The 11,220-nt window shown below is 55.2% G+C and overlaps 2 protein-coding genes across 3 annotated transcripts; one reads left to right on the top strand and one right to left on the bottom strand.

The window, feature by feature from the left end:
* Window positions 1–3,145: 3,145 nt before the first annotated feature.
* On the top strand, window positions 3,146–5,335 carry MISP3 (MISP family member 3). Its single transcript, XM_017670737.3, has 3 exons — window positions 3,146–4,167; window positions 4,644–4,717; window positions 4,948–5,335. The coding sequence occupies exons 1-3, from the start codon at window positions 3,600–3,602 to the stop codon at window positions 5,002–5,004; spliced, it is 699 nt and encodes a 232-aa protein (XP_017526226.2). The 5' UTR covers window positions 3,146–3,599; the 3' UTR covers window positions 5,005–5,335.
* A 2,921-nt stretch (window positions 5,336–8,256) lies between these two features.
* C13H19orf67 (chromosome 13 C19orf67 homolog) lies at window positions 8,257–11,085 on the bottom strand. 2 transcript variants are annotated; one of them, XM_073221007.1, is made up of 6 exons: window positions 10,599–11,085; window positions 10,090–10,231; window positions 9,868–9,968; window positions 9,591–9,776; window positions 9,096–9,230; window positions 8,257–8,647 (listed from the first exon to the last, which is right to left on the bottom strand). In XM_073221007.1, exons 1-6 carry the CDS (start codon window positions 10,934–10,936, stop codon window positions 8,491–8,493), a joined length of 1,059 nt encoding a protein of 352 aa, XP_073077108.1. In that variant the 5' UTR covers window positions 10,937–11,085; the 3' UTR covers window positions 8,257–8,490. The 2 variants fall into 2 exon arrangements, with proteins under 2 accessions (XP_073077108.1, XP_017526198.3); XM_017670709.3 differs by having other exon boundaries at window positions 8,260–8,647; window positions 10,090–10,234; window positions 10,599–11,082.
* Window positions 11,086–11,220: the final 135 nt, after the last annotated feature.

Here is an 11,220-nt window from a genome sequence, read left to right as displayed (position 1 = left end):
TCAGAGCGCCATTCCTTTTTTTTTTATTTTGGTATCATTAATATACACTTATATGAGCAACATTGTAGTTACTAGATTGCCCCCATTATCAAGTCACCACCACATACCCCATTACAGTCACTGTCCATCAGTGCCATTTTTATGGCTGAGTGATTATTCCTTTTTATGGATCTACTATATTGTGAAAAATCCATTCATGTGTTGATAGACATTTAGGATGTTTCTTCCTTTTGGAAGAGAGAATATATTTTACTTAATTGTTTGTAGTTTGAGTTCACAGCTGATCAATATTTAGATGTATAGTATGTAGGCCTCCCTTCTAATTCTGGCCCTCAGGCAAGACTGTTCTGTTTATAATTGTGTCTGTCTCCCAAACCCAACTGTGGCTTCCAAGTCAGATTTTATTCTTTATTCCCTGTGCAGGAGTTGGGGTAGGCACCTAGTGAGTACCACTAAGTAATAATTCTTAAGTAACAGTTATGTGTCAGGCACTGTTCTGGGCACAGGGGATTTGGCTGTAGAGGTAAGCAAGACAAACAGAAAATGTTACCATGCAGGTCACTTCCTGGTGGTGGTGGTGGGGAGACATCATATACAAATAAATGGAAGAAAGGTGACTGGTATAACTGCATATAGGGTTAGTTACAGGAAGTAACTATGGAGTTATGGAAAAGGGCTGTATAGGGTGAGGGCTGGGTGATCAAGGACTACTTGTCTGAAGTGACATTTGAGCCACGAGCTGAATAACAGAAGCCAGCTGTGTGACGAGTCATTCCAAGCAGGAAGAAAAGCAAATGCAAAGGCCCTGCGGTGGGAATGCAGTTGGGTGGTTTGAGAGAACTAAGGCTGAATATAGGAGGGAGGAGTGATCTAGGGAGAGAGTGTCAGAAGATGAGATCTGTGAAGTGGGTGGGGACTCCTGGGCCCAAGTAGGGATTTTGGATTTTTCTTCTAAGTTTGGTGGGGAGCCAGTGGAGGGTGGTAAAAGTGGCTGGGAGAGATAGTGGACACATTCAGAATATGTTTTGGAGGCAGGGCCTCCAATATATGGGTGGTTTGGAGGGGAACTGAGGGAAAGAGAGAAACTGAGGCTGAGTCCTAGGTTTGGGGCATGAAAAACAGAATGGGTGAGTTCCCATACATAGTAGGGAAGAGTTAGGTTGAGGGGGCAACCAAGAGTTCACTTCTGAAAGTGTTCAGTTGGACTTATATATTAGACTAGAGGCTTCTGGACATGAGTCCAAAACCAGGCGAGAAGTCAGAGCTAGAGATATAAATTTGAAAGACATCAGCACACAGATGACGATTAAAGCATGAGATTGGAATTTGTCAGGATCTGAGTGTGGGCAGGAAAGAGAATGCGTGTACTCAAACAGTAATTAATGAGAACTTAGGAGAGGTTTTACAAAGATTTAAGAAAATGATCAAGGTATTGTAAACACCCTAGGCTAGCAACAGCCAGCAGCTCTTAACACCCCTTGGACCTAGAGAAAGAGTCTGCTGTGTGTAGCTCCACAGAGGGAAGAGCTGTGGGATAAACATCCTGACCTTACTCTCCTCTCTTCCATCAGCCAACCACCATGGATGCCTGAGGGGAAGGAACCTGTTGAGCAGGTGCAACACAGATCTGAGAAGAGATGCGCTGGAGATAGGAGGAAAACCAAGAGAGTGGTGTCCTCGGAGACGGAGGGGCAAATGGAGAGGAAGTCAGGGAAGAGCCAGTGACCAGGTCTGGCAAAGGGAGTTCATCAGTGTCCTTGGACGGAGGAATCTCAGTGGGATGGTGGGACCAAAAGCACGGCTGGCATAGCCGAAGGAGAGGCAGGAGGTGATAAAGTGGAAAGAACATTATAAGAGACAACTCTCTCCAAAGGCATACTTTAATCATCATCATCTCACTCAAGTAGGCAGTGCTATCCCCATTTTACAAACAAGGGAACTGAGAGAATGGGATGGAATTCAGGAGGGCCCAATTCCAATTAGGCCAATGAGGTCAGAGGGAGGAGGGCAGCAGGTTGAGATTGGGACCCAGGAGGGAGTAGAATAAGAGAGGAGGAGGGGAGAGGAGACACCAGGGCAGCCAGGGAGCTGGGGGAAGGAGTGATCAGTTGGATTATTGGGGGTCCCTGAGGCTGTGTGGCCTCCCACTTTCTCTAGATAAATCTTTCTTCCTGGTCACCCCAGTATGGAAAGAGAGGGACGGAAGGGGGTTTTGGAGAGAGCCTGCGGGAAGAGAGTGGACAAGTCCCTGGGGGTGGGTCCCCTCTGTGGGAGAGTTGATCCTGACCTGGAACGCATGCTCTGGCCCCACCTGCAGGGAGCTGCTCCCGCCGGCAAACTTGAATACCTCTTTGGGGCTTTCCCAGCCGCCTGGGCCCAAGGTGACCGACTTTCAACCGCAGACGCTAGGCTGAGCCCTGGGCACTCTCTCTAGGTCCGTCCCTCCCTCTCCCCTCAGTCTGGGAGTGCGCTTGGCTGCGGACGCCCCGCAGACTTTCGGGAACGGGGTGAGGGCAGCGCGGGCAGCTTGGCGACGGCAGCGGTGTACCGCTGGGAGCCTCGCAGAACCCAGGCTCCGGGAGGGAGACCCGGGCACGCCTTGAGACGGCTCCTGGCACCCTCAACAGCCCGCGCTGAACGCCGCAGGGGTGAAATGTGAATGGGCTGACCAGAGGCCAGGGGCGTCGCTGCTTGCTGGGTGGTACCGGTTGGGCGGGGCTGCCAAGGCCCTGGAAAGGTGGCTTCGGGCGACACCCCCAGCAGAAAGCCATTGGTTCAGAGCCCAGCCCAGCGCGCCGCTGGGGCCAAGCCTTCTGGCAATGCGGGGATCTCAGGGCCAAAAAGGTGCCGGGGTGGCTGGCGTCCATTGAGTGAAACAGCACCTGGACTGGCCCCACCGGCAGCGGGCTAGTCTAGGGAAGCTTCTTCCATGAAGTCCGGTGCCCTGAGGTGGCCTGAGGAGCGTCAGTGGACGAAATTCGGTGCCCTGTCAAGCCACCCCCGCTCGAGGGCGGGGCCAGAGTCCTTCAGGCAGGTGCAGGGGGCGGTGCTCGGCCCTGCCCCCGGGGGCCGTTCTTGGAGGCCAGGGGAGGGTCAGAGAAGAGGCCGGTGCAGGCGACGCCCTGGGATCCTCGGGCGGCGACGACGGCCAGAGGTGCCGCGCGGGGCAGTGTTCCAGCTCTGGGCATCAACCCTCCGGTGCTGGGAACTAAGCCTTCCGCATTGCTCCCAAGCCTGGATACCGACGACCCCGGGCAGGGAAGCGGAGCCCTGGGGTCGTTCGAAGAGTAGGGCCCCGAGTTCCTCTGGTCAAACAGATAAGTCCGAGCAAAGCAGGGTTCGGAGACCACCAAGCAAGAGAGCGAAGTCCTCGGGCCATCAGCCGGGCAGGACGCCGAGCGCCCTGAGACGTCCGCAGCTGGGAGCTTTGAGAGTCCTGGCCCAGGTAGCCACGAAGCCGAGCCGTCTGAAGAGCGAAGCTCTGAGGTCCCGGGACAGTGTCTCCCTCCGGCTCCTCCTCTTCAGGGGCAGACTTGGAAGCTCCTTGGCTGCGTTTGCTGAGCCCCGAGACCCCACAACAGCCCCCAGAGGAGCTGTTCATGGAGACGCCCATCGAGCTAGAAATCCGCCGCAGCTGTGAACGCGAGGAGAGCCTGCGCCGGAGCCGGGGCCTGAGCCCGGGCCGCGCCGGCCGCGAACTCGTCGAGCTGAGGGTGAGGCCGGTGCTCAGCTTGCCGGGACCCGGCCCCGCGCTCCCGCGCGCCTTAGAGCGCGCGCGGGCGGGCGCGCAGATGCAGCGAGACATCGAGCGGGAGGCCCACCGGCAGGCGGCGCTAGTGCGCCCTGAAGCCCCGGAGCAGTGGGCCCGGCAGCCGCCGCAGCCACTGGGCGAACTCAAGCGCTTCTTTGAGGCCGCGGGGGGAAGTGGCTCCTCGTCGGCGGTGGAGGCCAGCGCTGACCCGCAGCGGCTGCTCGAGTACGGAGGCTGGCCGCGCTCGGCCACGCAGGGCCGCTGCCGGGTGCTGGCCCGCGTCCCGCCGCCGATCGTGCCGTCGCTGCTGGAGCAGGAGGTGCGCGAAGTGTATGAGCGCGAGCGGGAGCTGCAGCGCCAGCGTCTCAGCGTTTATGGCACTGCCGAGTTCAAGGAGCCCGCGCCGAGCCTCATGGGTAAGCCACACGCACCCGGACGCCGGACCCCCGCAGGGCTCCAGCCTCCCTCATAGATTACCCCCTCTTTGGCCTCCTGATTTCCAGGGCCCGCCTCCTGGCTCGCAGACTCCTGAGACCCCCTCTTAACTCCCCGTTTCCTGCCTACCCTCCCGGGCTGCCCAGTCCCTGTGCTCCAGCCCCCGCTCGCAGTGCTAGACTCCACGATCCGCTCCATGGACTCGTGGTGGGGGAAGGGAGGGGGATTCCAGGTGTCTTTGTCGGGTTGCAGGGAACCCTGCCTGGGTTCTCACTCTTGGGTCCTCCCAGTGACTAATTCGGGTGTCTGCCAACCTTCCTCCCTCCGAATGGAGGCCTCCGTGGGGCCGGGGGAGGTAAACGCCTGTGTGTTTAAGTAGCGCGGCCGGCTTCCTCCGTCCCGGCCGCCTCCAGCCGGTGAGAGGGGCACCCCCGGCTGAACACCTCTTCCGCTGCAGCGAGCGGCGGTGACGGAAAGCTGGCGGTGATCTGGCCTCCCCGCAGAAGGGCTTCGGAAAACGGCCTGGGGCAGGTGAGCTCTTCCCTCGTGGCGGTGGCGTTTGTCGGTGCCCCGCCCCCCTCGCGGCGCCGAGGTGTTGGGGCCCCCTGGGAGGTTACTCTGGGGTAGGACACAAAGTCCCGGCGCGGCCAGAGGGTAACGAGGAGGCGGTGGTCTTGGGACCCAAACTGCTCCACCCTGCGCCTGGGTGCGCGATGCGCGGTCCCTGAAGCTGGCCCTCGGTTTTGCCCCCCCTCTCCCAGGAAGAGCAGAAAGAAACCTTGATGTTCGAGCCGACGGGGACCCACGGCCGGAAGTAACATGCCCATTAGAGGACCCCGGCAGGGGCGCCCAGGAGTGGCCTCCGGATCGGCGGGAGGCCAAGAGAACGGCCAGCGGTCTGCGCCAGGGAAGATGAAATTGACTAGCCCACCTTTGGACCTTTGTGAAACTGACCAGCCTCTTCTATAAAACTGCAGTGCGCGTTGGGAAACGCCACCACGCACAATCCCGCCAAGTGAAAGTGTCCAACCCATTAATGCCTAACTACAAACCTAACTAGCCTCTGGCTCCGGCCTTGACTGTTGGAGGAACCGGGTCACCGCCTTGTTTGACCATCCCCTGTCCCCAGTAAAGCCCTTTCTTTTTGGGCAGTGCAGGCTCTTTTCTTCTGGGTCCTATTTGCCTGGGGTGGGGCAGGAGCGCGGCGAGCGGAGGAAGTCTTAAGAAAACCTCAGAAGAGGAATGCGGAATTGTGCCCTTAGCACCCCGTTCCGGGGCTGCTGGTTTCCCACTGCCGAGCCCGGGTCTTAGTGTCCCCTGGCGGCGCGTGCGCGAACTGCGGCGTCTGGACGACGGAGTTCAAGCCCTCCTTTCCTAAATTTTGTCTACGTTTGGTGCCAGTGGAGTGCCCCGCGCTGGGCGCTGGCTACAGGGAGGTGATGAGGCTGTTCCTGTCCTGGAGACGTGGACAGTAGCGACTTCTCAAAAAAGGCGGGGTTGAGAGTACATGCTTATTAACAGGGCATACAAGGCCACTTATAATCTCCCCAGCGATAGCAAATCTTAGATGCCTACAGGCCCCAGGCAGATACTATGAGAGATGGGTGTGCTGGGAAACAAATGTCTCGTTTTAATGGGCAGCTAAGTTTCTCCCTATCAGCAGTGTTACCAGTGAGTGATCTGTGGTGTCAGAGCTTTTGCTTTTCCAAAGCAACTGGAAACCCAGCCTTTAAAAAAGAAATATGCTGAACTTTAAATGTGACTATTAGAACATTTTTTAAATGGGGGACACGCAGGAGGGAGCAGCAATAGACTTTGTAGCTGTCAATCAGCAGGCCTTCCTTAACTTCTGTCTCAAGACAAGGGGTCCAAGGCCCTTCTAGATGGTATTCAAGAGGCTGTTAACACCCCAAGAAAGTCTGTCTGTTCAGTGTATTCCCTTGGTTTTGGTGTACCAGCTTCATAGAGGTTCACTGAGAACCAGAAAATGTTGAGACTCAGGAATGTTTTGGAATCATTGTTTAAACTCCTGTATTTATCCAATTCTGTAGGCCCTGGATCTAGCAACAGGCTTGAACCTGCATAGGGACAACAAATGGCCAATGAAGGATGAAAGATTGCTCACACAGCATTTACCCCAACAGCAGCTGAGCCCAAAAAGGATCCATTCACCCCCAATCCCATCATCAGCCTACAGACCACATGCTTGACTGACTCAGGGAGGCCTGGAGAGAGAGGATGAAAGAGCCAGCACTGCCAAGATGGGCAATGGAAACCCCCAGATCTTGTTCTTAATTCCCATCAAGGGATCTAAGAACTAAGCATGTAGAGCTGACAGGACTGCTTACATGTAGACCTGGGTTCTTGAACTTTCCTGAAAATTAAAACCACCCTTATACCAAATAAATCAATCTGATGGGGGCCTTGGCATCAGTACTTCTTACAGCTCCCCAGATGCTTCCAACATGGAGCCAAGTTTGAGAACCATGATACAGATGTAGGCTAGCAGTTCTCAAGGTGTGGTGCTGGGACCAGCAGCATCAGCCTTACTTGGGAACTTGTTTGAAACACACATTCTTGGGCTCCATCCAAGACTGATCAAACCTTCCACATGATTCTGAGGCCCCCTAAAGTTGGAAAATCACAGGTGTAGACAGTTCCCAAGCAACAAGGACCCAGAAAATCAGTCCTGTTTTCTTCCTTTCCCAGTAACACTACCACCCACCTGAAACCTTTAGTCTCAAGTCGCCTGTGGATTTTTCTTAAGGGAGACAGCCTAAGGCTGCATGTGGCTAGTCTGAATTAAGAGTGCTCTAAGTGTAAAATACACACCAGATTTCAACACTTAGAGAAAAAAATGGAAGTATCAACAATTTCTAACATTGATTATATTGAAATAATATTTTGGATATATTGGATTAAATAAAAATATCAAAATCAATCTGCCCTCTTTTAAAAACACAGTTACTAGGAAGGTTGAGATTATATATGTGACTCAAATTTGTGGCTTAATTCATATTTCTATTGAACCAGGCTAGTCTAAAGAATCTTACAGAGTGGGGGTTTGGGTAAGGGAACTCACAGCAGCTACCTCAAATGGTACTGGGGAGCTTCAGAACCTGCCTGAACTCACTCAGACCTGGGCTGTAGACTGAAAACTCTTTGATGCAGTAAGAAATTGCCACCAGAAGCACCGCCCGCAAAGAGCAAGAATTTTGGTGTCCAATCCTTAATTACTTCACCTCTCCCGTCCGTTTTTGTCATCTGTAAACTGGGGCTCGTGATAATACTATGTGCCAGGGGCTATTAGGTAAGCGAGAGTTTTGCTCAAAAGCCTAAAGGCAGGGAGCTCTAGGTCTCTCCTCCGACTCCGAAATTACCAGGGGGACCCAAAAGGGGTCTCTTAGTTGAAAGGCGATAACTCGAAGCTGAAGAAGGGCACCCCTCCCCTGGCAAGGGATCAGATGCGATCAGAGTGACCCAGTTCAGGTCCAGGCTCCGCCACTACCTCGCCATAGCTTTGGACAGGTAAATTCACCTTTGTCCATTCGGGTGTCCTCTCCAGTCCAAGGTGGGAGTGGGAATTAGAGATCCCAGGGTGGAGTTCCTTACCGCTCTGCCACCACCCCCCCTGCCCCCGCCGCTACCCGAACACCCCGTGATTCAAAAGCTTGGAAAAGGAAGACCTGCTTCAGCCCTTAAGAAACTCATCTTGGGCCCTTTCCTGGGGCATATCGGGAAATACAGTCTTTTACGGTACAAAGAAGTCACTTCCGGGGTAAAAATATGAGAGTGGGCGTGGTTCAGGATCCCTTCCCACCCAGTAGGCGTTGAATTTCCCGGCTACCCGAAACTTGCGGTTTTCTGGGTTCCGGTTGCTGACAGGCGCCGCTACTTCCCTTTTTGCTTCAAGTGCGTCTCTGCGCATGCTCTGAGTTCCCAAACGCCCGTGGGAGGACTTTTCCCAAAGACTACATTTCCCACAAGGCAGCGCGAGTGGGCGGGGCTTTCTCTCCCCAAGAGGAGGGGTGCGGCGCCCTAAGAGGAGGGGTGCGGCGCTCCAAGCGGACGCTGTTGCTGAACTCTATTATTTTATTTAACACAAAACTTGGGTGTACACCCGCAGGGCTCCGCAGCCTGGCCGGACCTGGTGAGGACAGGCCAGCTCGACTTGGCCCTTTGGAAGGCGAGGCCTAAGTGCACTAGGAGAACGAGTGAGCCCCTCCCTTGCTCCCTCTTCTGGAGTTTGAAACTGTCAAGCTCCAGCCCCCACCCTCTTTCCAGGTTGAAGACCCTGGCGCGGCTTACACCGCCAGCCCCGCCGCGCTCGTGGGGCGGGCCGGGCCTGACTGGCCAATGAGGATTTGCACCAGGAGGTCGGTGGCCAGTGTGTGCGATGGCTCCTCGAAGCCGATGATCAGCAGCTGCTGATAGTCCCCAGGAGGCTGCGGACACAAAATCCTGGGGGCCGGGACAGACAGGCCTGGACATGACCGCCCCTGCTTCTCGGGAGCCCCTCCCCTAGGGTGAGAGGCTGTGGCTGAAAGAGGGTTTGTTTCAGCTGGGGTTGGGAAAAACCCTGAGGGAAATTGGTTTCCTTGTTGATCAGAAACTTAGAAGGTAATGGCTCTGGGTGGCTTGACAACTCTAGTTGTAACCTGGCCAATAATGCAGCTAGCTGTGTGTCCTTGGGCAGGTAACTTAACCTCTCTGAGCACCTCCTTGAAAATGGGGCTAATGGTATAAACCTCAATGGTTGCTACACAAGTCTGCACAAAGCACTTCTCAGGGCACAATAAAATGCTATCAAAGCAAAGAGTGTGGGGAGGGATGTGGATGGTGTCTGCTGGAATTCTGTTTCTCCCTTCAGAGCACAAAAAGCCCATCTTGCCATCACCCTCAGTCCTACCATGAATAGAGGTCATCCTCAGCTGGTCCTAGTGGCACCCATCGGCCAATGGACCACAGCTTCCGCATCTGGGGACATGAATAGGCAGGATGCTGGCCTGTGTCTTCCCATGTATCACGATAGCACAGGAAGTAGCTGGGAAGGAAAGGGGCAGCAATAAAGAGTGAGCAGTTTCCTTGCTTCTTCAGTTGAGGGCTTTAATTTCGAAGGTGAGATGGAAACTCATTAGAAGTTGCCCTCAAAGTCACGGGTAGGGATGACTCAATACTAAGGCCTTTTCTCCTTGCCAGCCTACTTTTAAGATGAATACTTTTATTTTGATGGGAGGATTGGTTTTTTTAAAAGGTGGGAATGGCCTTTCAAGGGTCCCTGGTTTCCTGTTTGGTTTTCTATTCTTTGGTGGTGTGGGTTGAGGGGGGTGGGGGTCGTTCAGAGGCCCATACTGGCATTCTGCATAGAGAGGGGAGGACTTTGATTCTGGTAAGGGGGACTCACTAATCCACATGGGAATCTTGTCCCCGGCCACTGGGCTCTGGGATGGTTTCCAGGTTCCAGCGCATCTTCTTATAGAGGTATTGCGGGAAGCAGCTGGCTGTGTATGCAGCTGGGGCACAGTATCGGAAGATGGACACCTCGTGGGAAGGGCTGATAGAGAACCTTCCACAGAAGAAGCAGGAGATGCTGGAAGTTGATGGGAGATTGGGGAATGAGGCTGGAGTCTGGACTCCCTAACTCTACCCCCATCCCCACTCTCAGTCTCCTACCCTTTTACCTTAAGGGGTCAGTCTCCTCCAGGACAACAAACCCAAAAGAGGCATATATGCGGACCAGCTGTTCCAGGCGCAGGGTCAGATGCTGGGAAATCTCCAACAGCTGCAAAGAGGGGGCATAATGAAATTAGCTGGTCTGCCAGGAGTACCTCCCCCAACACCTATCAGCCAGGCCTGAGGGATGAAGAAAGGTGCATGGGATCTAGGAAAACTGCTCCACACACCCCCTTTTGGACCAACTTCTGTAGGGCTCCATTGATGGGGGGCATACTCCGTGCAACTGCCTCCACATACAGGAAATAGGGCTCACACATCTTTAAGAAGGTGGGCATGGCCTTTGCCAGCTGCTCGTTCGGCACCCAGTCCCTGCTGAAAGTAGAGAAGGGTGACTTTGCTGAGATCCCTCGCCCCACCCAATCTCTCCCATTCTACTCACCCGCCACCTGTATCCCAGGCCCAGACCCCCACCCCCGCATTACAAAATTCCCCAGTGCCAGGCCTTTCCCAGAGCATTCTCCAGGACTACTTCATCAAAACCATTTGGAACACTTGTTAAAATGCTGACACCTGAGTCCCACGACTGACTTTCATTCAAAATTCCCTGCAAGGTGGGATTCCAAATATTTAGTGTTTAAAGAACCTCGCAGGAGATCCCAGTGGATATTGGGAGAATCACAGCCACCGCCCCCCCGCCCCTGGACTGGGAATCCCATTATCCTTTGGGGTCTCAAACCAGTAGAGCAAATAGCTCTGGAAATCATCTGCCTTCTTGAGCAGGTAGCGGAGCTGTTCGGTGATGGGGCTGAACATGGTGTCCAAGCCTAGACGAGGAGGAGTAGCGGTCCCAGGGCCCAGGGCCAGACACTTGGGGGATGTAGTAGAGGTGGGAGCCTCCAGCGGCTGTCCCTGAACGTCCTCAGGCTCCGGCTCTGGTGGGTCCCCAGGTTTGCCAGTGGGTGTTGACCGCAAGGGGTCTCCGCAGGGCTGTGCCCCAAGTTCCAAGTCGTCCAGAGGCGGCGTTTCCCCAGGGCCCGGGGGCAGAGGCTCCGCGAACCACTGCTCGGTAGCCATCGTGGGGCGGTAGGCGGGGATCCGAGCGCTTTAAGCCTCCAACGGTCACGTTGGCCGCGGTTTGGACCCCGCGCCAGGAACCTCGGACTCGCGTGGGCTGCGAGCGCGGCTCCCACCAACTCGCCCCTGCCTCGACCTCACTACCGGTGCCGTGTTCGTTTGAATTTCAACACGCGGGAGGGGCGCGCCGCTCCGGACGGCGCCGCGCGCCCGCAGGGCCCAGCGCACACACGCGCTCCCGGAATCTGGCAGGGGGACGCGTCGGAGGGGGGGCGACCTGGGCG

The sequence above is a fragment of the Manis javanica genome, chromosome 13 (genome assembly GCF_040802235.1).
Source record: "Manis javanica isolate MJ-LG chromosome 13, MJ_LKY, whole genome shotgun sequence".
Classification (NCBI taxonomy): domain Eukaryota; kingdom Metazoa; phylum Chordata; class Mammalia; order Pholidota; family Manidae; genus Manis; species Manis javanica.
Note: the sequence above shows the minus strand (reverse complement) of the source record. Positions and strands in the feature narration are given on the sequence as shown.